At 39.0% G+C, this 27,341-nt stretch overlaps 1 protein-coding gene across 10 annotated transcripts in view; it reads right to left on the reverse strand.

Moving 5' to 3' along the window:
- The window catches only part of NRG1 (neuregulin 1), a 285,737-nt gene that overhangs the window by 8,350 nt on the left and 250,046 nt on the right, over positions 1-27,341 (reverse strand). For 5 of the 10 annotated variants that reach the window (XM_052700384.1, XM_052700382.1, XM_052700379.1 and 2 more), the window contains 4 exons: positions 18,335-18,464; positions 12,259-12,317; positions 6,687-6,710; positions 2,001-2,103 (listed from right to left, as the gene is read on the reverse strand). In XM_052700384.1, coding sequence (XP_052556344.1) covers positions 2,001-2,103; positions 6,687-6,710; positions 12,259-12,317; positions 18,335-18,464 — 316 coding nt within the window. Of the gene's footprint in view, positions 1-2,000; positions 2,104-6,686; positions 6,711-12,223; positions 12,318-12,980; positions 13,049-18,334; positions 18,465-27,341 lie in introns of those variants that run through there. The other 5 variants (XM_052700381.1, XM_052700378.1, XM_052700380.1 and 2 more) reach the window with 3 other exon arrangements.

Below are 27,341 nucleotides of genomic sequence, written 5' to 3' on the forward strand. Positions count from 1 at the left end.
TTGGCCTTTGGCTGATTCAGACTCCTATTGTGCTTTATTTTCAGCTGCTCCTTCCCTAGTTGCTGATCTTCTGAGCACTCCTCAAAAGAACTTTTCAGGACACTGCTGTGAGCTGACAGCAACAAAACTTGCAGCATACTAAAACCTGGTGCTATGAAGGCTACACAGAATGCACTAAACACCAAAATAAATGATCAGGGAGAGTGTTATTCAATTTCAAGCTTAATTTGTTCCCAGTTTTGCTGGAGAACTTCCACCATCCTGCCACAGAATCCAGGAAAGTGAAGGAAAGGATGCAAGCTGCAACACACTGCAGAGCGCATATGACCTTGGCTATGGTAAGAGCTGAAATACTCTCAATTCCCTAAGTCCCCTGAGTTGGTAGATAAAGTGAGTTTTTGAGAGATCTTCATTTCAGTGTCTATGGGGTTGATATCCTGGCACTTACTGCTTTGGAATCTACCCCTGTAATGTATCCACATTACTTCCCAACTTCAGTGATCATTGTATTTTCATTTTGTGGACTTCCATGTGTGCCATTTGTCCTCTAGTAAAAGAATACTAGCTAAAAAAACATATTCCTCCAGGAAACTGAGGGGAAAGAACAACGAGAATGCTAATATGTGCTTCACTAATTCTGAAGAGCCTTTCCTAATGCAAATGACTTGCAAACAAAGCTTTTCTGAATTGAGACTCAGTGCCAGAATATGTTGCCTTAGCGTTTGACCAATAGTATCTCCTGCAAGGAGACCTACAAAATTGAAGCCATTTAATTTTATTTGATATGTTTTCCTGACACCATCCCAGAATTTCCACTAGGTTTTTGTCTACCAGGAAGAAATGGCCTGTGGGGGATATCTAACTGATAGCAATCTGGTATCAGCAATACACTTGGAGGGCCATGAATGGCAACTCACTTTCATTCTAACTAGTTGTCTTTGAAAACACTTCAATTTTGGCTAGCAGTGATTGCTGATATCTAGGACTGACTGTGACACAGCATCCACTATGGGAGTATTTTGTATAGAAAACTGTACCCGATTAAATGTTTATTTAAAGTCATGGAGATGCCTTAGCTGATTTCAATGAACTTTGGACTGCAAAATATTTTGTTTAGCTACCCTGGTGTGGCTGTTGCCATTTCTAAAATGAGTAATTGATCTGATTCTTTATTTATGTTCAGTGGTTCTCAGTTCCCAGCTGACCATTGGTGAAAAGGTTGTGGGTAGATGCTGCATGTGTGTAGCTGCACTCATTGAAGGGGTAAATGATCTCCCCCACCCCAGGCTTTTAACACATTCATTATTGGTAGACCTTGCAAGGAAAACAACAACCCAGTTACTAGTCAGGCCTTGTAACAGTAAATCTACATGCTTATACAAATGATAAGGGTTTTCTGTGTTTTGGTGTGAAGATTTATAAGGACAACCAGAAGATTTGGCAGCACAAATCCTGCTGATTTTTAGTATAATTTATGGTCCACAATTTCTTGTGCATGTTCAGGAATCACCCCCAGTAATTTACAGAGACTCAAGGAATGCATTAAAGCATCTACTTTTTCACTGGGAACACTTTCACACTTGGTTCTTTGGCCTTTGCTGTTTAGTAACTCCTAGCACTGTTAATCTTGTTCTTGAGTATAAACAAACTAGGCTGATCTTTAAAATTTACTACTGGCTAGCAACATGATTCCACTGTTGGAGTTTGCTCCCATCCAGGCAGGAATAAACATGAGTGTGTGATAAATGCATTACAAGTTGATGAGTCAGACATGAATGATGAGAGATCTTTCAGATACCTGTCTTATTTTTGCATTGCTGATTGACATGGAGAGCTGAACCCTCCTTGTTTGAACCACAGATCCTGATCAGTGGGCTGTCTCTTCAGTTCAACTCTGGAAAAGCCCTGTTAAAACCTTATGCTTAGAGAAGTAGAAGCTACAGAGAAGTCAACAGAGAAGCCCTGATCAACAACCATAGATATAAAAAAGAAAAGTTTACTTGGTTTTGCAGTAGGCCACCACACACATGATGCCAACTACTAGAAGAGCAATGCAAATGCCAGTTATGGTCAGCACCCGTTTCTGGTACAGTTCCTCAGCTTCTAGAAAGGGACAAAAACAGAGAAGATCACAACATGGAGGATGGCTTGGCAAGGAACACATTATCAACAGCTGACATGCTACATACCACTGCAAAGATTCACACAGCCACACCAAAATCTACCACACTTCAGGCATACTCATTAAACTGCAAGGTGAACAGGACTACACTGTAAGCTCTTACACAATATGAGGGATGACTGATCATCCATAAAATTACAGTCAAAAGTAATCTCTTTTTGATTAAGTCAACAAGAATAATATATAAGAGAAAACATCACAGTTGACAAACACTCAGCATTTGCTGGAATTAAGAATGCAACACACTAATGTAATAACATAAATCTGCAAATGCTTAGGAAGTTTTGCTCTGCAAAGACAGCTGAAATGAAGGCCAGTTTTATAGACCTTTTAGATAAATTTATTTTCCTGCTATCTTTTTTGGACTGCTTTCATAACCAATGTCCCTCTGCCCCCCTGCCACCTGATATCTCAGTTGTCTTTGCAGGAGAGATTTCAAAATATCTTTCTACATTTGAGACTTGAGCTTGGCTTGTAATCATATTACCATTGGAAATGAATAAATATTTTGAGCTCTGGTCATAAGTTTCTCCCATGCCCCTCAAAAAACAGCAGTATCAGGAACAAAATGTGTCTTGTATCAGAGAAATGTTGCATTTTAACTTGTATCTCCTCATGGCTAGCTAACGAGCTGCTCTATCTAGAGTGGCAACTTGCTTAGAGATGAGAGCTTCTTGCTGATCTCATTCATGAGACATATTTTACTATTATAAAGATGTTAGTAGCACCAGTAATGTTTGGATTGGATCTACTCTTGCATTCCAGCCTTGATCACTCTTGGCAGAGAGCATCAGTGCGTATTGTACAGGGGAAACATTACATAAGAAGTTCTGAAATGGAGACACGCATTCTGTGTTGACACAAGAGACAGCTTTTATGAATGCAAATTTGCATTCCTGTTTTTAGCAGAAAATTGTGCATCTCGCTTGGGTTTTTCTCAAATCTTATTTTTGACAGTCCCAAAAACCTGCCCTGGAAAATTTGGTCTGGCATTAGGTCAGACTGCAGCACTGACCACACTTAGAACACCAACAGGTGATCACAAATAAATGAACGAACAAAAGCTGCACAGTTTCACACTACTATGGGGATAAAAATCAATATTACTCCTACCCAGAGGGACTTAACAAGAACATAAAAGATCTGTGGGACAATTCACCAGGTGCTACAAAGAAGTACCTCTACATGCTGGTCCCTCACACATACTGTGAGTCTCTGTCCAAGCTCAGCATCTCCTAAATGCTGACCTGAAAAAAGCTTAAAGGAGTTTGGGAGATAAAATTATATTAGGGAATATAATACTTCATCTCAGAAATGCAAAATGTACTAGCAAAAGAAGGTACTTCTCCTGTCAGCTTAGGAGAAAACCCTCCTCACTGTGGAGGGAATATTCATTCTACCAGAGAGCATCCTGTCCTTATTTAGTTCAGTTTAAAAATTGTAGGCACAAAGGTGCAAAGAGCTCAAGACTGGGATTTATGACAGCTTATAGGATCACATCTATTTTCCTTTCTGGGAAAGAAAGGAGGTCAGGGTGCTGCGACTCTGAGAAGGAGAAGCAAGGGATTAAAATCCTGGAATTTGTGTGGAGTTTTGGATAACAAAGGTGATTGCCATCTATCCTAACTGCTAAGAAGGCAGTGAGATTGCTGAAGCTTTTATTTCAGAGATGTGGTTTCAGTCACTGTAATTAACTTATCTAAAATAACTTAATTAATTTAATAAATGTTGTGGCCAACTGTTGATGCATGGCTGGGTGCCAGCACAGATACTACCCAACATTCAGAGCTGAGATTTTCAAAAGATCAGCTGAATGTCAGCCTTCCAAGATTTTCCAGTCTCAAAGCAGCTACTCACTGCTGAGATTCAGGACAGATGGCAAATTTTCCATGCAACAAATCACCAAGTGAGAAGAAATCTTCATTTCTCTGATACAATACATCTTCCCATAGAAATAGTTCTTCCTACAAGCCAAACCCACTGTAGACCAAAACACCAGCAAACAGGTCATGAGCACTGTCAGACAAAATTAATAGCATTGATTATTAACAAGGGAATGGGGAGAAGAAGTGAGTTTGGTAAAACTAGGATGCTGCAAAAATGTATTAAAGAAAAAAGATAATAACTCCGAGAAAGTAAAAAAAGGGAGGGAGGAAAAGTCTGAATATCCAAATCAAATGAGGACAAAAAGAGGAAGGGGAAAAACAGGGAAAGACAAGGTTAAAGGGTTGAGAAATCAACTGCAGGCCTGGCACAGCATGCTTGATACTGGAAAAAAGAGTGAAGAAATGCTCAGGGACGAAAAAAAAAAAGGCTGAAGCAGAGTCTGAAGGGATTTCTCATACAGCATAACTCCTCACCTAGGCTAGTTAGTGGCACTCGATCCCCTTCCCATTTATGCCCCTTTTGAAAGCGCTTATTAGTTAGCCATGGAAATGGTGTATTACAAGAATGTCACAGGAAACAGGAGAATTGCATTAAGCAATTTAGGGGCAAATATGAAATGCTTTGAAGCTACTTTTTCTTTTCTTTTCCTTTTTTTTTTTTTTTTGGTCATGCTGTCAGCCGTTAGCTTGTGAAAGCAAAATGAATAAATACATTTCAACCCATTTTCCTTTGATGGGAAGGGAGAGGAGGAAGATTAAGTAAACAGTGGAAAGTCTGCTTGGTTGTTTATACTGGGGATAAACTGCACTGACTCAGGAGAGTTGCTGCAAGCAAAGGCTGTTGCAAACAAGCTGGTGATCACTTTGCTAATGCTGTCAGTGGGCTGAGGCTTGCTAAATGTGTGAACTCTCCTGGGCTTGCATGGAAGGAGGGTGCAGTGAGGGAACCAGGCTGTGGGTAAAGCTGTGAGTGATGCTTCTTGTACCGCCACATCTGCGGGTTTGTGGGTTTCTGAGGACCTGCTTTCAAGGGCCAAATCCCACACCTGTAAGAGCTAGGACAACCTAGCCAAGTGGGATACACATGAGCAGCTCTGCTGCCATGCACTTCCCAAAATGGGAGGAGAAGCAGATCTCCAGAAAGTCTGGCAGACCTTGGTCTTCCCCAAGCATTCCTGAATGTCTGTAGCAGTGGCACCCACAGCCCAGAGGCCTGAGTAGGTCTCTTGAATTATTATACGACTCCATGGTTATAAGACCTGAAGATATTAAGTTCCTCTATGTGCAGCCCTTCAAACATACTCATTATGTAACTAATTTTACTTCACCCTAATTTATATATAATTGATAATGTCTTAAATTTGCTATATTTTAAAACTTTTCCAGGTCTCTAGTGTTGGTTTTCTTTTTTGTTTTAATTTTTAAAGAATTCGGTTCCAAGAGATGGTTCCACTGATACTGAAAACAAGGTTTGCAAGTTAGTTTTTTTTTTAAAAGGATTTTAATGTAATTTCTCATATGTTAATGTAGCCTTGTGTCTTCCAATACAGTTTAGTATTTATGACTTAGAATTAATATTATCTTGTGATAATAATAATAAACAGGGTTGTGAGAGATTGTTTAAATTTAGATTTGTTATGGTTTCTCCATAGTTCACAGCTAAAGCTAATGACATTTTATGTGGACATTGTTAATAAGAATATGAATTAAAACTGTATGAATACTCTCAATGCTTAGTTCTTCTCACTTGCCCAATAGTTTTAGGAGACTCCATGCTAAACTTGACTGAATTCCAAGAGTTAAAAGAGTTAAAGAGATGCATTATTCACATTCCTGATCACTAAATGTTAGTGGCGTAAGTACAGTCTCTTCATGAAGAGGGCCTGTTTTTATTCTCTTTAAGGTGTATCACAATAATATTACCCACTGCCAAAGTTCTTGGTTTGGTGCAATTGTTGATTTTGTTATAAATAATACTGAACATATCTGCCAATTTCAGCATCTGCTTACCTCCTGCAAACCTTCGTTTAATCTCCTAAATAACTTCCAGTTCAGTGCTCATTTACTGACCTAGAAATATATGTATACATGCATATCATTCACACCTGTGTATATACATCCTATTTACATACCTAATAGTGTGTTTACACATAAAACTTTGCTTGGAAATCAGAGCTCAAAGCTGAAAATTTGCAGAAATTTAAGTGCCTATAACAGTACATCCTTTTTTATAGACTACTTAGTCACTTTGCTTAATGCTTTCAGTGTTTCTGAAATCAGGCAACTGTAGAACTCAGGAAAAGTAAATATCACAACCAGTCAAAATTACATTGCAGAAAAATGAACATACACTATGCCAAAATTACTTGAGTAATTCCAGGATCTCCTTAGATCTGGAATATCCTATTACTATTACAATTTTAGTGAACTGACCTCTAACATATCTAACATTTTGATAAGGGCTGTTGTTATAGCTGTATGATCCCTTCTAAAGCATAAAGAAATTGGTTAAGAATTGAAAAGGGGAGGTGGAGGGAAAAAAAAAAAAACAACAACAAAACAGGTTTTATCTCTCAGGCTCTAAAATCTGCAGGCTATAAGGAATGATTGGTCCATACCCATAAATTCAATCCCAAGATGCTCTGCCAATGCAGAAAGTTGACAAAAAAAAAAGAAAGAAAAAGGAAAATGTTTCAGAAAAGAGCAATACACTGTACTCAAAAAACAAATCACATATTAGTAATATGGCTTTTCTGTGTCTGCATATGAAACAGGACAAAGGGGCATGTGGTCAAATGAGCAGTGCTTGTGAGCCCCTGTGAGCTATGTGACCAGAGCTTCAGTAAGGATTACACGCCAAAACACGTATAGGGTATCTGAGCAGCCACAGTGTAGTGAACACAATGGGAACCATTAACCCTTAAGGATTTTACTGAGATGAAGGGAGCTGTTGCTCGAGAATGCCATGTGAAATGGCTGGATGTTTTCAGATGGGAGCATTAGGGCACAGGTTGGCTTGCAAAGAGCAGTGTTCCCTGGCAGATGGGCTGTGTGCAGCCTCAGTCCCTGCTCTCGTCCCTCTTGTGTGGTTCCTTGCTCTTGTCAGTCGCTGCCCTGAGGTGTCTGGGACCACTTGCTAGGAAGCAGGATCCCTTCTCAGCATTGCAAACTGACTTCAGCAGGGCTCTTATCTCTGGAAGAAAAGGAACTGGTCCTTTTTCCTTGCCTTCATCACAATAACCCATTGGCTGGCTGCATGTCACAAAGGGTGCAGGGGCTATTGCAGTTTTCACCAGATCACCTGCCAAAATTAGCACTCCCATGTCCTGGTACCTCCGTCCTCCGTGTGCTCTAGGAGATCCTTCCCATGGGTCATAGCTCCATAACCATAGCAGTTCTCATTTACTTTGTCTTTGAATGTGGTGCAATTTAAATTCAATCCTAATTATCTGATCAAATGGATTTTTGTATACATCAAGAATGCCAATTCTTTCCTGCCAATCAGTAATATTTTAAGGGTTAAGTATGCTGGAATCCACCCAAGTCTCTTCCTAAAGAGCCATTTTTACATGCCTACATGAACACTGCTAATGATATACATTAGTTACATAGAAAGCTTGGTTAAGTCTTTGATAAAATGAGTGACATGCCCATGCATATATATTGCCGTATTTATGCTTACTTATATATAAAATTCCTTGCCTGGATGTAATTTAATTTGGGGGGAAGTCATTCATATCATGCAGTTTCCATTTGAAATAATTCAACGGGAAATTGGTACTTAGAATGGGAATATATTCTGGCTGAAAGCCCTAATGAGAAAACATGCTGAAGAAACATGCATCACTTATTCAAACCTAGATATAAAATAGCTCTTAGTTATCTTTTTTATCCCTAGCTACATTGCCTAGACATGATTAAAAGAAAGCAGAATATCCCAGCAGTTCTTGTTTTATAAACAGGTCATCAGTTTTGATCTTTTCCTATTTAAATCAATATTGCTACATATTTATTAGACACAATGTGTTTTTTATCCACTATTTGTCCATGTAAGCCAAAATGAAATGCAATTAATTATTTTAAGTAATTGTTTTTTATTTCAGATGTGATTTTTGGTGGAGCAGAATTGGAAGGAATAAAGCTTGGAATGCAGGTTTTTCCAATTAAGTGACTTACTACTGCTGCTCACTGGATATACTGGTGTCCAGTGCCTGCAGAATATGATGCCAGGAAATGCTGCTGCAGTATACAGTTTTTCTACAACTGCATGCTGCATTTATGGCAGCAGTACCACAGTAAGTAGGCAGTCATGATTTTGGAGAGGCTGTCCCACAGAATTAGGAGCTTGGTAGCCTTGGACATAGGGAGGGCTGCATGAAAGCATTGCACCTGACAATGGGACCAGACCATTTGGATCAACTTCACGTAGCTGCAGAGTTATGAGAAATATTGAACTCGCAGAATGGCAGAAAAATGGACTTAGGAAGATCTGTAGTTAATCTGTAAGAAGATCTGTAGCCTTATTCCTCCTTTAATTTCTCAGCCAAACACATCCTGAGAATATGTAGCAGAGTTGTCTAAAAGAAATTTTCCACTGACCCTCTTGAGACCGCCCTCTTGCTCACTTAACATGGCAGATCTGAAATGATCACAAATTAAACTGGTGTCTTATGTTGAAATGCTGCCTTCAGGAGTACAGGGACTACATTCAGTTAACTCTTGAGAGTGCCTGTACTATATGCAAGTTGTTCTATGTCCACAATACATGTAGAAATATTAGCAAATGAAGAAACAAGCCACCAAGACCTTTGAACGAGATCCTTGGCCCATCTCAGTTGTTCAAAAGGACAAATAGTGTACCTGTGATTATGCTTTAAAGAAGTGCTTCAGCTTTTTATTTATTCAAGGTTCTGCTTTGTTTCTTAGTCCAAGGATTGTTCTGCATTAAGAGTTGGTATAAGAGCTACAGAAAAAGTAGCCTGAACTTTTGAGACTAATTATTACTTCTGTTCTCCTACACTTACTTTACCTCCTTGTCCTCAATCAAGTGAATGTGAGAACACTAAAACACAGCAATCTACATGGAACAGGTATTTCTGTAACACTTCCGTGGGCCATCTTCTTATATTTTACAGAACCTTGGTGGCCCATGAATCTTCAAGTCAAAACCACTGCTGCAAAAAGCCTTCTGGTGTTCTGGTATCTTCTGACATTTCTGAGTGCGGCACAAACTGGCCAACAGTCTTAAGTCTTTGAAACTTACCACCTACTATGTGTCGCTCACATATGCCCTTCCTCATTGGAAAAGCTTTTGGGGAAAATACCTGGTAGAAAGTGCAACTACTGTGCTCAAGGAAAGGATGTTAAAGGATGTAAAAAGACAAGCTTCCACGATGAGAAAAACTAGGACCGCTTGCTCTTGATTTTCCTTTTGTTTGCCGTGGTGGGAAGTATCAGGGGAGCAACTGTATAGCTGCAGTGCTGAAGATGACTGTGTCAGTGAGGACCCTAACAGCCATCACTTCTTGGCTGTAACAGGATGTCCTAGTTTTGCAAAGCTGGAAGCTAAGGTACAGTCAATATACACATGTGCCTTTCAGCAGTCTCCATCACTTAAGCTGTGCTTAAATTTCCACTGTCAAAAAGGAAAGTCATTTCTATTGGGGAAGTTTTCTTAAAAGGGAGGTCCAGCTAATATCCTGTATTTCTTTTTGGCCTCTTTTTAGTGCACCATGATAACTACCTACTCAAGGGCTAAGGAAATCACTGACAAGATAAACCACTGAGTTTTACATCCTCTTGGGGCTGGGGATTTTCAAAATGTTGAGCATCAGCTCAGTTCTGATCTTGCAAAAGGCCTTCTGCAAATAACTTTAGGACTCTTCAGGATTCTATAACAGACTTCGGAAGCTAGCTTATTCTCAACAGCCTTAAGTTAGTGAGAGTTCAACAGCAGGCATACTTGACATGGAAACAACTTCTTTCTAAATAAAAAGAAGATCCTTCTGAAATCAATAATGGCTAATGACTTTATAGTTGACATACACATTTTTGTTTCCTCCTGGCCCCGATTTGCTCTGCAATTTGCAAAAACTGCATCAACAGAGCTAAACTGAATCAGTAACCTGCAACACTTGCAGGTGCAAAATATGAGAGCCTGCTTTTTAGCTCCAACTTTCGCCTGAAGAGAACTTCCAATAAAAGCTCCCCTTACATTACATACTATGTATTACATTCTTGCACTTCTGCATTGGGTGCAACAGTAAGAATGCTTCCTCACTGATCTTTTTCTGGTTAAATATGTGTCCTCACTAGATACTACCCAAAAATGTCATTTTAAGATGTAGCGACTTAAGAAATCTGAAGTTATAATGCAGATGCAGTGCAGACTTCAGTGCCAGAGTCCGACAGTAATTGCCTGAAGTTCTAAGACTATTATGGGATATGTATTTGCATGCTCTTTTGCCAGTGCATTTCAAGGAAAGTTGTACTGGACTGGCTTACATACATACACTCCTGCTGCAAGGCAAGGGCATCTATGCCTTTATCATGTAGGCAACTTCAGAAAATCTCAGGTTGGTGTCAGCTACCCAAAGATGCCTTTAAAAATCCCCATCAGTTTTAGGAATCTGAAAAACTAAGGAGCATGGAAAATACATCTCTCTCTCTCTCTCTCTCTCTCACACACACACACACACACACACACACACACACTTTTCTAGGTAGGAAATAAGGCTACCATATAGTTCTTCCACATTTTTCAGGGCAAATTCAACAAATAATGGATCTTATATTGCATCTCTTTTTAAATGGTTCTTCTACAATGAGAAAAATTTAACTGTACTTTTCATTGCAATACACAGAAAAGGCCATTTAAATCTAACACTTAGTAAACTTAAACACTGCAATAGCATAAAAATTCTTAAATCCATAGTTTCCAGAGATATTTTAAAAATAACTCACACTAATAAAGCATTTAAAGCTGAGGGATAAAATACAGACTTTGATGTTAGAAGGTCGGGTCTCCAGTCAGTGCCCATGGGATTTACATGGGTAGCTTCCATGATGGGTAGTATGAATTATGAATGGACATTTTTCATCCATCAGTATAAGAGAAAACCTATGCATCTCTTCAGGCTCCAAAATGTCCAGCATCTGCTAACAGCTCTTAGTTCTATGTACTAATGGAAATTAAATTACCTATAGTCTTTGAAATCTTTCCATGCTGGCATGCAATCTATAAAAAATATTTCTTAAAATAGTGATCTTAGATCATAGTACATTCTGATGCCAATGACAATTAATTATAAAAAGTACTCATGCATTAAAATGTAGGATCTAGGCAATTTTCTTACATGTTACCTTTGACTTCGTTATAGACAATAAGAGAACAAATGTTCAGTGTACTTTCTGTTTCCTCACTGGCAATTAATAACGATTAATCCATTCTTCCATGGGAAAACTTCTAAGATATGACTGCAGTGCTACCAGTGGTCTGATACAGACTCATCTGTGAGTGTGTGTGCTACACTTATTTAGCCAATTAATCTGTCTCTGAAATACTCAATCTCCTGCACCTGTTACCCGCAAATAAATACGTCAGTTCCCGTTGTTTATGCCATCTCTCCCCCTTTTCTTCTTCCTTCTGTGCTCTCTTTGCCCCGAAATTTGGACAATGAGAAGAAAGAGCACTTTGATCCTGTTCAGAATGTGCTTCTTAGAAATGATGTAAGCATATCAATTACCTTTAAATTATTGTTCTGAATATAAAACTCATATGTAAGTAGCTCATTTACCTACCCCTTTATTGAGTGAGTACTGCTCTATATAAAGTTTCATATATAGAATTTTATATTTGTGGCAAATAAAATGACTTTCAATATGTCATTTTGCACTTCATCTGCTTGATGTCAGTGGGATGTATACACCAAACCATTCCGTGTTAATTTCACAGTGTTCCTTATTTTGCATTTCCCCATAACCTCAATGCCAAACAATCCAGGAGAGTACTGCAATTGCTTTTCGTTACCATGTTCATGCAGCAAGCAGAGACGATCAATATTAGGCCTTAGGCAACAAATCTAGTTAAGGATTAAAAAAAAAAAATTGGAGGAAAGATGCAGCGACAAGAAAGCAGCACCGACTGAGCATGCGTCTACTGCGGCACAGACAGAAAGGTAGTGGACGTACTGTAGAAGCTGGCCATTACGTAGTTTTGGCAGCGATCACCAGTAAATTCATTTGGGCACCTGAGAGGAAAAACAAACAAAAAAAAAATGGTAGAGAAAAAAACAGAGAAAAGAGAAGAGGTGAATATATGCTAAGAAAGAAGCTCCGTCAGTGTGAACTGATACGACTTGGTGAGTTCACTTTCAGAAACCGTATCTCGGTTTAGCGTGTTAAAATGGCTCAAGATGTTGAGAGCAACTCATTTGCTCTGCAGAAATGAAACAGAAATCCCCCCCGAGAAAAAAAAAAAAAAGCCAAAACCAAACCAATCCAGATCAAAGTGTATTTCGAGATGTGAGAGAGAAATTCACCACTTCAAATTCCCAAATTGCTTTTAGGATGCACTTTCCACAAGGCAGCGAGGACACAAGATCTGTACATCACTCATCTCCGTGAGTTTGTTCTTTTAGAGTAGCACTTTACAGCAGTCTCCCAAACAAGAAAGCTGCCAGTGTGTGCAATACAAATGCATCTGCAAATGAATGGAAAGATCAAAAACCACATAAATGAGAAACATTTTGGAGATCAATAATGCCATGGTGTACAGATTTTACTTTAGAAAATCAGGTCATAAATTAGTGCGTAAAGAGGCCGGTTCCAGCTGAACTGTGAAAACACCAAGTACTATTGATTTTGTTGCTGTAGTTGGGGAAGAAAGCAAAGTTCAGATTATTTTAACATACTTTCTTGGTTTTGGATTTTCATGGGCAGAGTTTCAGTACATCTTGCTCCAGTGAATCCAGGTTGGCACCTAAAGGGCAAAAATGTGATAAGCAATAGTACACCAAAAGCACTGCACTAACAGACTGACATCTGCTGGCCTACGGAGACGGTAGAGCACTACTAAGTGACCTCCTGGTTAGGTGTTAGTGAATAATGATCAGAAAAGGGAAAAGAAGGAGTAATCTTTCCGAAGACAATACTTCACAAAATTCAGAGTAAAAATCCACCACAGAAAATCACAGGAAGTCTTTTTGTTTGTTTCAAAAGAGAAGGAAGAATTAGGCCTAGCAGAAGTGTTTGTCATTCACTGTTTATTCCACCTCATGAAGGGATCAGATATTTTAAAATTTCCAATGCAGTGTACAGTGGCAATTTACACTGTTGCAGTCGCACAGAATCTATGAAAATACTATGATTTCCCTATTTCTGTAATGAGATGTTGTGTCTTCGAGTAGTTTCCTTAAAAGGAGACTGGATAAAACAGCAATCATGAGAAGCAAAAAAAAAGAAAAAGAAAAAAAAAGGGAGGAGAACCTGAAACCCAAAGGCAAAAGTATTTTTAACATGGCTGATATATGTAGAATGAGTCAGTCTGGTCAGAAAATCTGGAGCTCCACAGCTGCCCACCCTTTCAGTTCATTTGGTCTTCTGTGGAAGACTTCACTGCAGGTGAAGTCTATAAAGAATGAATTTATCTTCAGTATTTTTTTAATCTTTCCTTCTGCTAACAGCTGTCAATTCTTACTTCACCTTTCTTTATTCTTGATTCTGTGGTGGCGCTCAGCAGTTTTCCTTCAAAATATTAGCATACCAATCCAAGCTACTGCACTTTTTATATAAATCTGAATGACTCTCCACCACATTAAACACATAAGAACTTCAGTCTTCCTCCTTTCCTCTTCAATGCACTTTTACTTTGTGTATAGTCTTAATTGATCCGCTACCTACTTCTTCGAATCCATCTCAACTTGTGTTGTCCATCTTTCTGAGAATCTCCATGAGTTTTGCCATGGTGCAAGAATCTTCTTCTGTTGCTGCTGATCAGCTGCTAGCTTCCATTTCAAGCTACCTCATCATTTACTTTCCAGGGGCCTCTTATTTGCAAATGAAAGTTGTTCAGAATGATCCTTTGCCTCTTCCATCCATCAGATCTTCCTGTCCACTGAGGGCAGGCTTATTTTTTTAGGTTTATCTTCAACAGTTTCCTCTAGTCCTAAGAGTCAAGATATTGTACAGATAGGACTCCAGAAAAGCACTATGGCAGGTGATCAGTGTCAGGCATTATCACTAGTTTCTTGTTCAATAAGCAATGCAGGAATAACCTTGGTATGATTAAAAAAATTGGAGATCTGTAGATGATTATTTGGAGATGATTCGCTGTAATGATACACTGGTTTATTAAGGAAGGACATTTATTATCCTCAGAGCCAAGATCTTCTTATAAGCATTCAGTATAGAGAGATCCAAGTCTCCACAGATGTATTCAGATGAGAAAAATGCAACAAAGGTAATTCTATCATGAGAAATAAATACTGCTGGGCACAACGAAAGACTACATTTTGATCTGTGTTACTGAAAAAGAGTGAAAACGTTCTATCACCTTAATTTCCATTATTTTATTTTGCACATTTAATTCAATACTTGTCCTTGATAGCTGGCATTCGCACATAAATTGACATTTATTTCAAAGTGACATCTCCATCTTCTTCTCCAGGCCCAACCCTACAAAACTCCCATGAACATGCAGCTGATTAAAAAATCTCAAGATTACTTCTGGCCGCTAGCTGGGTTTGTTTTTGGGCCTGTATCAAGCTACTGAGACTGCTGATTTATGGTAAAAGGGGGTGGTGACGCAAGTAGATTAAAATAATTTTTCTTTTCCTCTATATTAAGCATTTAAAAGGAATACATCAAACACATTTCATCAGCGTTTTTCTGGCAGGAGGGTAAAGGCTAAATGGGTCAGAACTTAGTGTTTCTGTTTCAATGACTGCCTATAAGCAAATGCACAGTAGGAATGTGGTTTTTCAAGTTGCATTTAGTAGTCTGTTTCATAGTTTATATCAAAACTAGTATTTCCATTGTATTTTTAAATGAGTGACTTCAGAATTTTTGTTAGCATCATTGAAACAATTTTTCTCTTTTTGCATTTTCAAGAACTTCATGTCAACTCCATCAAAGCCTTTGCATGAATATGAGTACAGCAATCAGCTACATCATGAACAAACACGTAATGTACTCTTTTGCTGTTAAGACATACAGCAGCATTATCACGAAACATTATTTTCATCCAGTGAAATCAGGAAGTAAATTAATTTCTTCATCAATAGAAAAAGCAGTAGAAAAGATGATCTCTGCTAGTAAGGAATCAATTAGTCAGACCAGCGAGGACTTCATGGGAGAAATCTTCAAAAGAACACCCTGAAGGCGTAACCAATAGTATATTCATATATGTTTTTCTTCAGATAAGAAGTAAATGCTGGGAACTCTGCTCTTAATTTTACATTTACAGAAGAAGCCGTCTCATTGTTTGTCCTCAGAAGACTTGAGGACACACTTCCAGCTGGACAGTAACAATGAAAGAACCTCAGCAACACCTGTAACATTCAGGCTTCCAAGTCTGAACCATTTTCAAAACGTGACTTGTGTTCCTACGAAGCTTCTGAAAGTTTTATACATTAATAAGCCTCAAAGCTTACTTTATCATATTTCATATTTTGGGATTGCTTTGTTCAGCCTGGGATCATAATGTTAATAAATATAGGAAACATTTGTAACCAGAGATGTAGCTGTATAAAGCATTATTAAGTCTCTACACATTTATTATTTCACCTAGCTATCTCTTAAATGCGTTGAATTTCCTTGAAGCTCACATCAGTATCATCCATGAGATCAGATCTAATTCATCCTGGATCACTGTACGCATATTTTACTACAGGTATTTTTTGAATACATAGGTGTAGACTCTAGGACAAGTAGGACTTAGGATGTCCATTTTTTAAAAATAGAATAGAAAAGTTTACAAAACCAGAGATATCACTTGGAAAATTCCGTGGTTGTTGTGATTCTGAGTCATGTTTTTTTGGTTAGGGATAAAACCAATTTAGAATGATATGGCTCATGCTTTAGAAATTTTGTTTTTGCTCTCAACAGATGGACCATATGGAAAAATGTGAACTTGCTACTGAGGCAGAAATATGAAGAGCAAGTACCATATTTCAAGCATTCTGTTTCCACAGGCATGTTCTGAGGGAAGATTTATTTTCTCAGGACAATGAAGGCAATGTGTACTGGACAGATACTTATTTTAATTAACACTGGAATACTGGAATTAAAAGTAGACATCTGTATTTTCAGTGAAACAAGAAGAGAACCGTATTTCGTCTCTTCAGTTTCCCAGTACTCCCACTTTCAAATACTCACACTTTCATTTCTTGTATTGCAGCATTGCATCCTGTTTCGCTACGCAACATAAAGTTCAAGTTCTGGCAATTATTAGAGGGCATAGCAAAATGCCAGCAAAATAGCAGTGGCCCTGACTGTCCTCAGGATAAGAATCTTATTCCACTGTTTTACTATAAATGAGATTCACCCCTTCTGATTTTACAGCTCTGATGCTTTTTCCAAATAGGCCTTGGGCCACCCAGAGAGAGGCACATCTGCCAAATTTAGGAATTGCCTTTTCTTTCAACTCCAAACCCAGAATTAAGGCTTATTTCTTGTGTACAACAGGGAGAAAATCCTCTCTCCACTGAAATGCCTCTAAGACATTATTTGAGAAAAATTTAGCCAACCTATATCACATAACAAACACAGACAGATCTCTGAATATATATGAAGAAGAAAAACAAGACACCAAAAAACTTTCCCAAACGTCTGAAAATTGTATAGCTCTGAAACTGTCAAGATAATGCTAATTAGTAGCAAATCTGGTAGATGTTGAGCTCTGCTGCCCTGGATTTTCTTGAGTGGTATCAATACAGAAAGTAGAAATAAACAGGTAGGCTCTAGTACATACCCAGAAGAGCCACATCATCTTGTTCTGTTGATGTAACATGATCAAGAGTACATCAACGCGACCTTTTTTTCTCTCTGCTATCCAGCCCACCAGAGCCAGAAACTGTTCCATATTCACTTTAGCTAAAAACTATTCTAAAATCAATGAATCATAGAATCATAGAATCATAGAATGAATGAAATATTCATCACTTTCAGCAATGGTGCAATCCGTGAAACCCAAAACAAAACAAAGCTCATAAGGTCCAGAAAACATCAATCTATAAAACAAACGAAAACTTACATGTGAAGCAAACATTGTGGATTATTATTATTTTTCAAATTAACAACAGTGCCATTCAACCTATGCCTTTCTCATCTAATGAAAGCATCATAGACTTCTGGTAACTCACCCATCGAAACCTTCTTTCCAAATATTGTCATTTGATTTTTAGTCAAAGATATCTGCAATTCTGTGCAGTTACAGCAGACAACAGATTCTACTGAAAGCTGTCTCTTGTCTGTCTGAAAGGCTGCAATATCTTTACAAAAGTGCCCACTTTCCAGTCAGTCCTGATAGACCTAAGGTATTAAATGCTGATTTCCCTCTGAAGTCAGAGAGAAGCAGTAACTTGCTAAGACTGATTTATCTCCACAAGTAAATGCTACATGATGTGCTACCGGGCAGGAAGTGTACTCCAGCACTGTACTTCTCAATAGAATCTTTCCAAATTAATGGATACTGCAACAGCCTTTTGCAGAGTAGGCTAGGCCTTGAGAAGAAATGCACAAGCACATAAAGCTTACGTTCCTAAGCTTTCTTGAATCAAAATCCACACATGAAGTAGTAACCTCCACAAACTGCTGTAACATTCTTTTCTTTCTATGCATTTGACACAACAGTGAAAACTCCAATTGAGAATACATTCTCATCAGAAAATGTTCAGTTATTATAGCAGACAATAAACATAAATCACCATTAGTCCTGTAGAAAGGGTACTTATGTGATGCAGTTCTCAATGCATATTTTTTGACTTTGTAGTGTATTTAGTTTACAGCATCTTTTCATTATATCTAACGTTACAGCTTAAATTGTGCCATTTCATGCCAGGTATACACCAATAAGGTTTGCTGTGCCTTTTAATCCACGGAAAGATTACTTGGTTAGCCTCTCACATGCCTCATATCCAGATACTCAGGATGAAGAAATACCTCATGAAACAAGTCTAAGAGAAGAAATTTTTCAGGTGCACCTTTAAAGAAAAAGTATTTATAGAACCTGAAGGCTCCACCAAAATAAGAAAACAGGATTTCTTACCTGCATAAGTATCGTGGAGGGTTTGGGAGGTCTTTAACCATGTAACACTCTCCTCCATTTACACAGAAGGCTTTCTGCTTTATGTCACATTTTGTGAGATGACTTGTCCCGGTTGTAGATGTGGAAGTGGCTGGAAAAGACAAGAGAGAAAATACAGATCAGAATGGCTAAAACTTTCCTACTGTCTGGTAAGTATATTTGTACATGAGGGAAGAGGTAAGTCCAGTGTGGATCTGACATGTCAGTGAACTCTTTTATCTACTGCTCCTACAAGTATTAGACACCATTTTTCGCTGATTAACGCACAAAGCAGAGTTCAAATGAATACCTCAGGGAGGTATCCCACACCCAGCCTGTGGGGAAGGCAGTATTTCTCTAGATCCAGTCCATCAAACAACCTTTTATTTCTGCAACACTCAGGTATACTTTATTAAATTAGGCTGTATGACTTACATCCAGTTATTTAAATTGTGTGAATAGTTCAAGTGGATACTTTACTATACTTTAATAGTTCATTAAAGCCATGTCCCATCATTAAAGCAAAATTGCTTCTGTGAGCATGGTTAAACATAAGTCAGGCATGCATCTGCTAGGCTGCTGCTGCAGACAACCAAGTCACTAACTCTGGAGCAGTAACACCGTAATTTGGATATGTTTTACCCTAAATGCTACCAAAAGGGGGTAGTATTTAGAGCTTCTATATGGATGCTGGTCGTTTCCCAACTCAGTAACACACCACGATAGGTTATGTGGCTTGTGGCATGTCATTTAGGTTTGACTGACTTCACTTGATTCACAATTTAGAAGTAAGGCTCTCTCCACAGCTCACAGAAAGCCACTCACCTTATCCCCCCAACAGGTGGGATAAAACCCCGTTATTGTGTCTATCTCTCCACACTGACTGCAGAGCAAGCTTAAAGCCTTGAGGATTTTCCCTAATTTTTAAATGGCTGAAACTAACTGACGTCACCATCTGCCATCTATTAAAGGTGGAGGTGATATCTGTATGGTCTTTGTTTATCTGAGTCCAGACTTACGGAATGAAGAAATTTTCTTACAGTGTTAGACAAATCCTAGTATTTTTATTTCTGAAATATAGCTTCTGCCCTGCAGTGAAACGATGGTTTCATCTACTGACTGATTCCACAGGAGCTGACTAGAAAGCTGCAAATGCCTACACGAAAGTTGTGTGATAGTCAAAGCATTTTCCAACACAAAAGCACCCGAGGGGCATGTTTATACTGCATGATGCATGACTTTCTACCATTTGCCTCAAACACAGAATCCATAGAAAACATGCTTTTAGTAGATCAGCTATTAGCAAGCACCACTTATGCATTTTGAGTAATTTCTGAGAATAAAGATGAATTAGTCCCTGTCACATTTGTTTTTCATGCATTTCTCATTATCTTCCAAGGTAAACTGCATTTTTGGAACTCATCATTTGGGAGAATGGGCCACTGTGAATGGCACCATCTCTTGAATGGTTTAGCTATCTTGTTTCAATGAGATACGAGTTTCTGATATATTTAAATTCCTTGTTATTGCTCCATCAAAATCCTGTCTGCCTGTACAGACATTGCCTCTTGTGCCTTTTCTCTACTTTGCCATCCATCACCAGTATGCCAATGTCCTTTTATGTTTTCTACGATGCCCTGTTTGTACAGGGTGTTTTCCTCCAACAGGCTGACAGGGCTCCAAGAAAAGTCTTTCCAAAACTCAAGCTCCCTCTGCTTCTCCTCACTGCAGCCACACATTGTATCATATCTCACTAGATCCACATCTAGACTGGGGCCTAATTAAATGCAAGCATGAACTACTAATTCCTCAGAATAACACATTCCTTTTTCCTGGCTCCTCGAAGCATGATGAATAACCTCTCAGACCAGGATAAATTTATACCTTGTCTACAAGCAGGAAAAGGGGTCATGTTTTAAAAGTAGTCTGATACTCTTTCAACTAGCCTGGGTTGAACAGGACTTTGTTGACAAAGGCTGGCCAACACATTGCCATCAGCTCAGCGGTGAAGGGTTGTCTATGCCTTACATCCGTGGGTCGACCACATCCTTGACACAAATCTTAGGATGGGTAATTTATTTTGTGGAGGAGCCTCTCCTTCTTCACTGGCTTAGAAGAACCCTACATTACCAGCTCAAGAGGAGACGTCTGACATGACGCAATATGGCATAACATGAACACAGGTATGATGAAACCTGGGTGAGTGAATTCCATCTGCATGGTAAGAAACATGGTTGTAACAGGTAAACTCATTTTTAAGCTTATCCCTACTCACAGCATATGTTTAACTACGTCCTTTCACTTCATAAAATATTAGAGAGACAAACACTCTGAGGATGTCCTTCAACTTGGAAAGCTAATGCATTGATTTGGGAAGAAAAAAACAACAATACTGTCTGTAGTGTTTCTGCCAAAAAACCATATTGCTATGCTGCTGGCTAATGGAATGTTTGAAATTGAATTACGAAGGTAGATATAGCAGCAAGTGGGCTTGCAGTTATCCATAATTGTTTTTGTTGTCTTGCTTACAGCTTTTCTTTAAGCAGAAGTTCAGTCATCTTCAGATCACCGTGGAGTTTCAAAGTAACAGTTATTTCCCAGGTGATGTCAGTGAGCTTGGGATAACAATTGCTCTGAACCGATTACAAGAGATGGGAATAATCTGCAGCTCTCAGAAAATCCCACGATACAAAGGCTTTACACATATTTGTGAGGAGAGCCTTTACCCTTCATTTTTAGCATCACATGTTCAAAACTTTCGTATAAATCTTGCACAATAATTTACTCTGCATTACTGATCCACTAGCACCATAGTCCCAATCTTCCTGAGCTTTGTAACTGCATAAGATGAGGGGAGGAAAAAAGTCCCCAGTGAGAGTTAATTCTAGTATTAGTTTTTCTTTGCAAAGAATGCATAGTTTTTATGGCATAAAGCCAGTATTCAGTGTATTCACTACAAGTCTATATTGCAAATTAAACAAGAAACACTAACTGTGGTTTTGGTTTTCACTGAAAGCCACATAACGGAAGAAATGTGGTGTTTGGGAGCAGGTGTTCATCAGAACCCATTTCATACAGCCCATAACTAGTCCTAAAACACTGCATTTCCATAGTTCTGAAGCAGACAGGGGCTTGGAGGATGTATATTGGGAATGACCTGCAGGGGTGAGGTAAAGCACAGCTGCAGACCACGTATCTCTGCATTGTTCTTTTTGGCTAGACCACCTAGCCAAAATTCATACCTCCTTTCTCTTCTGTAATGCTTCCTTCAGCTATACATGTAAAAACTAGCAAAGCTGGTACATTCTGCTGTTCTGTACCAAACCCCTAACTTACACTGAAAGGATAAATTACATGCTAGAGTGAAATTTGAAAATGTCATGCGTAAGTTAACATCTAAAAGCAATGCATTCTCTCTCTCTCTTCTTTTTTTTTCCTAAATGCAGAAATGCCATCCTTAAAAAGCAACTGCAGGCAGTTTGAATAAAGTCTCTGCTAATACAAATATTCACATTGCAGTGAAGAATAATGAGATCTGCTTCAACCTAAGAGAACTGCCCAAAGCTTTTAAGAAAAAGAGAAACAGCTATAGCATCTTTTAAAAAGTACTCTGAAACATGAACTACTGCTGTACAACTAATTTAGGATTATTTCACATCACGCAGACATCACACAATTCTGAGCTTACCTGGGGGATCTCTGACCCGATTCTGTTCTGAAACAGATAAATACATTCTCTATCTTGCTTTCCAAAGACCCCCTCTGAAATACAGCGGCTATAGCAGTGGACTCCCAGTTTTAGATTCTGGAAGGAGTCCTAAGGGATCTCTGAGTACAGACTGAGAGGGAACAGCTTTGCAACCTAAACAGAATAGAATCCATGCCTCCTTGAATTGAGTTTCTGCAAAGCTGGTATGTCAGAGGACATACTCAAAGCCCCACAAGGTGATAAATGAGATCCTTATGACCAAAGGTAGACAAAGTCAAGTGTCATCTGCAAAGGAATGTTTGCCATTCTTACTGGAAGCCTACATATAAATGTGCCACCTCAGTGGACTGCAGACAGAAGCCCTTCCAGTCTCATGAACAAAAAAAGAGCAGAATACCAGACAGGAATAAAACATACTTCTGCTTGTTCCTCTTTTCTGAAACTAAGAGTAGAGCAAAGCCTACTTGTAGTTCATAGCAACGAAAGAGGAAGGCATCTGCAATGCAGTGAGGAAGAGACAGAGGGAAGGAAGAAAGGTAAGTTAGAATGCACACAGTAGAGCATGCAAACTAGCATTAGGATGACAAAATCTATGACCCCATAAGAAAGGCAGCTTTACTAATCCACATTCCCTCACTTGAAGGTCATTCATTCCTTTAAAAACACAATCCATTTCCCCCTTGACTTGCTGACGGGCAGTTTAAAAGTGTTCAGCCCTGATCTGCAGGGCAGATTGATTTCCCATATAACTTTGGCTGTAGCACTTAATCCCTCTGTGTCTCAGTGAAACAATCTACTTTTCTTCCCACTGAGGACTAGGCCTCTTCAACATCCTTGATGATCTTGACTTGCAAAGTACAGAGAGGTAGTTGCATCTGCAGAAAAGCTCTGCCTTTCTGTATTGCACTGAATAAGGAAAACTGCTGGTTCCAGAAAAACGTGGGTAGCAAAAAATACACAGGTGCCTTCAAGAAGGACAGAAACCAAAAACTGAGAGCAGTTGAAAACTGGCTTCTGTCTGTACAGAGCAGAACTTTTTTACCAAGTGAGCAGATGGTTGTGTTTGTTCTTTTATATTGATCCTCTGGTTCCAGAGTTGGAGCTGCACCCATGTAGCTCTGAACATATCAAAGGGTTAGAAAACCACCAACACCTATGAAAGAAACTCAGGAAAAAAATTCCAAACTCTATTGGAGGTATTTCTGGTCCATTTCATAAGGCTGCTCAGAATTCTTCACATTGCTTTGGTGATGTAATACATCACCAAATAAACATATATAAAATACATATAAAAAACATATAAAATACATCACTGTAATAAACTGTCTGTTGAACCCGGTTATTAATTTTTTTAGCCCCAGTCCTCAGAAACAACATGCATTAAAACAGATTTTTGGGACCTTTACATGAGATCATTCAAGAAGCCTGCTATTTTGGCAGAAGCTGGAACTGAGCACTTATACATTAGGGGAATTACTCTCTGGGCTTCAGACAATGCTTTCTTACTCCGGCACTATCTCTATAAAGATCAGAACCAGCAAGAAGGAAACAGGAAATTGCTGGGTCTGCAAGATAGAAACTTCAGGAAAGGCTGAGAGTATATAAACTCTTGCTGAACCACAGCAGTATGTCCTTCTTCTCTCTACGAGTCCTGAATTGCATTCAGCAGTGGCTTCCCCTCATGAATCCAAGCTTAGCAAAACAAAACAAAAAACAAAAAAACAAAAAACAAAAAACAAAAAAACCAACCCAACAACAACAACAAAAAACCCAAAAACCAGAAAAACAAAAGGCAGACACTTATTTCACTGCACCAGATCACTTCCTTCCTGATAGGCCAGCAGACTGACCTAGTTGGCAGGCTTGTGATGACGGTAAGACCTGCACAGTGTCTGGCTCACCACAGAGGGTCGAGAGGTGACACATGCACACATGCTAAAGGCAGCCTGACAAGGAAAAGTCTTTGTTTGCTTCATGTCATTTTGAGATGGGAGAAAAGATGGACAGAGACACACACAACTCACAAGCCATCTGTGAGGTAACAGAATTACTGCTCTGAACAAAGCATTGGGTGGGATGCAAGTTCATCCCTCCTAGCAAGTGCATGTGTACACTGCATTCCTTTTTTTTTTTTTTTTTTTTTAGAAAAGGGAAGAGAATGTGGATTGTGTAAGAGAACAAAGGTGCAAAGAGAGACCTGGTTAAAACTGGGCTCCCAGACAAAGCATGCTTTTCCACTGCTATGAAGGATGTCAACTTCCACCTTTGGGCAATGCAGTAAGGGTCTGCAAGAGGTTTGAAAGGGCCTGTGGAAAACATTCCCCACCCAGAGAGGGCAGACAGAAGTGGCAAAACAGGAGGCACTGACAGGCTAGGGGGCTGAGGGGAAAATATGTGTGTGGCAGGAATAGGCAGCATGAAATGGAAAGAGGACACAGAGGAAAACAGGCCTAAAACCAGGAATGATTAACTGACAGACAGACAGGGGAAAGCCTTTGCTATTGGGGAACTCTTGAATATCCCTGAAAATGCCAGGAATGAATGAGAGCGTCTGAAAACTCACAGACCTTAGATTAAAGGAGATGGCAGATAAGGGATTGAATGTAACTGTTGAACTGAATGATAAACTTTATCTTATGTGGTGGCCTTTGCTGCACTGGAGAGCATCCCACAATGAGGAAAAGCCTGGGTGGCCAACTAGCCATAGTAAAATAGTCCCGGCTTGTGTTGCTTCAGAGGCTGCACGCTGCGCTTCTGCATGTCTCTGTGCAGCAAGGTTAGGTAAGCAACACATTGGGCTAGAAATTCAGGACAACTTCATGAACATCCTCAGGCATGCAGTGCCTGCTCTGTGCCTCACACTCAGACCCTGTTTGTAAGGGGTATAAGCGAAACAAACACATACATTCTCACATATTCATATTCTGTGGAAACTCCTGCATCATCCATGACAGCAGTAATTCCTAGAAAATCAAATAACTCCATGAAAATGTTGTGAGTTTGGAGTAATATTTCTCCTGTCTTATGAGTTGGAAGTGTTCACCTGTGAGAGATCAGTCAGGGTGTTAAACTGAGCTGGTGGAAAAATGGCCGCCACCTCTCCTTCCCAAATAAGCAGGTTATTTCATACATCATGAAGAATAAGATACAGAGGTGCTGACCTAATAGAGAAGCTGGTAGGAAAATGAACTGGACTTTAACTAGTAAACCAGAGAATCTTGGCTCTTTTCTGAAGTCTTAAATGCTATACACAGTAGTGACATTCATATGAAGATATGAAGAACATAATTTCTGCTTAGACCAAACAACTGTACACACTGCTTTTAAGTAAAGAAGATTTTTAATTAAAAAAAATGAAGAACTTTGGCAAACCAAAAAGACAGACACAAAGACTATCATGATTATTAAGACAGATCACTTCCCTTCAAGGAACTGTGCAAGAATCCTTAAGTTGTCCTAGGGCCTTTCAGCTGTCCAAATCTAACTAAAGGTTTTGCACGGCCTTGCAATGCAAAATCTGGATTTTTCCCTTCTTTAGCCAACATTTGACACTATCCTTGCATGTCAGCCATGGAGTTCACTAAGGCTACAACTCACATTCAATCACTAAAACAAAAGATCTAACTTTCATTAGTTAGTTCAAGTAGCAGAGCTGTCTACCCACTCCTGACAGTTCCTGCGGCAGAAGACTGTATTACAGGTTCCGCCTGTCACCATGAAGTTTGTCCTGATTAGTACGTAGCAATACTGACATATTTATTTCCTTATCACCTTGAATATCGAAATACTTAAATCCCATTATAATATAGTGAGTCAAAATCTGTTCTTGTTCCTCTTTTCTCTATAAAGATTTTTCTTATTAATTCCAAGTGGTACAATTATACCTCTGCAGATAAGTGCTGTGTCTCTCCACTTCTCAGCCCTATCTGCTCACAGAAATTCAGGGACTGTAAAGACTATTCAACAGCTTATGAAAAGAATCCAGCAAGCTTTCAAGCACAAATGATATTTTATGCAAAGTTAATTTGATAATCCTATATTGCCTGGAACCCTACTTCAGGAAAGTATTTCAGCAAGATTTTGCTTAAAACTGAGCATGTATGCTCAAATTCAAGAGAGCACCCAAGCATCTGCTTAATTTAAAGTCACATCAGCTTCCATGCTTTTTCTTGATATCTTTAAAAAGTTTTACTGAAAAAGAATGAATTTCAGCACAGTGTCTTAAGTGTTTGAACTGGTTAAAAGAAAAAATTGTCCACTAAAATGTCCCAGGTCTGCAAAAGCGATCTGTGTCTGCAGCCTTTGCTGGAGTATTTCTGAAAGTCCAGCCTGAATGTTCAAGCAGGCATTAATCTGTCTTCTGTTGCATACTCTGCAGAGAAAAACATTTACTAGTTTACTGATTCCAGAATTAAACATGCTTTAATTGATTTTGAAGCCTATCTGCAGAGCCATTGAGAGTATGCACTCTACTCCTTCCAAGTCCAAATCACCTGATACTCTCCTTCAGTGGCTCTTTGCTTCATAAGGGATATGATAGCCCTGAGGAGTAACATCTCAGTCTCTTTAACCTGCTCTCTTTAATCCACTTCAGGATTCAGGTGAGGACCAGCAAAATAGCAGGGATTAGCCCTTCCCATGTAACAAGAGCTTTTGGTATATACTCTTTGAAATACAGATCGGGGTAGAAATATACCTCCATTTCTGAGTGAAAGATATGGCAAAGGCAACTTCTCTCTGAAAAACGCGAACGATTTCTCACAAGTTGCCAAGCATCTCTTAGACATCTATAATAAGAAAGCATTACTAGAAAAGTCATCCAATAGGCCAGGCAAGTATGGGAGATAAGTATAGCACTTATCACAGACACTCTCCTTCTTAATGCACTGAAGCTTGAACGTATTTGTCAGATTACTTTGATATTTGTATTCCAGCAGAGATTTCCAAGTGCCTCCGATTTTTTTTTTTTTTTTTTTTGGTGCTTTACAAATCAAAACAAGTTCTGAGATACAATCAGCAACTATTCCATTTGAAAAGTGCTGAAAAACTGTTAGAAAGAGCTTCTGGGTTTTGCTGGAGAAGTCAGCTTCCTGGTCTGTTACAGAGTTACTCACTGAGACCAAGGAGAAAAATCTTCTGTGGGTGGTGCACAAGCAATTTTCACTCTGCTATCCGCCAACACAGTCATGGGACTGCCTTTTCTGAAAAACGCAGACTTCACATTTTCCTGCTTGGAATTTCTCTCTCCATAGGACAGTGGTAGAGAACAAAGTTAGCAGG

The sequence above is a fragment of the Tympanuchus pallidicinctus genome, unplaced genomic scaffold (genome assembly GCF_026119805.1).
Source record: "Tympanuchus pallidicinctus isolate F22 unplaced genomic scaffold, pur_lepc_1.0 scaffold4, whole genome shotgun sequence".
NCBI classification, from domain to species: domain Eukaryota; kingdom Metazoa; phylum Chordata; class Aves; order Galliformes; family Phasianidae; genus Tympanuchus; species Tympanuchus pallidicinctus.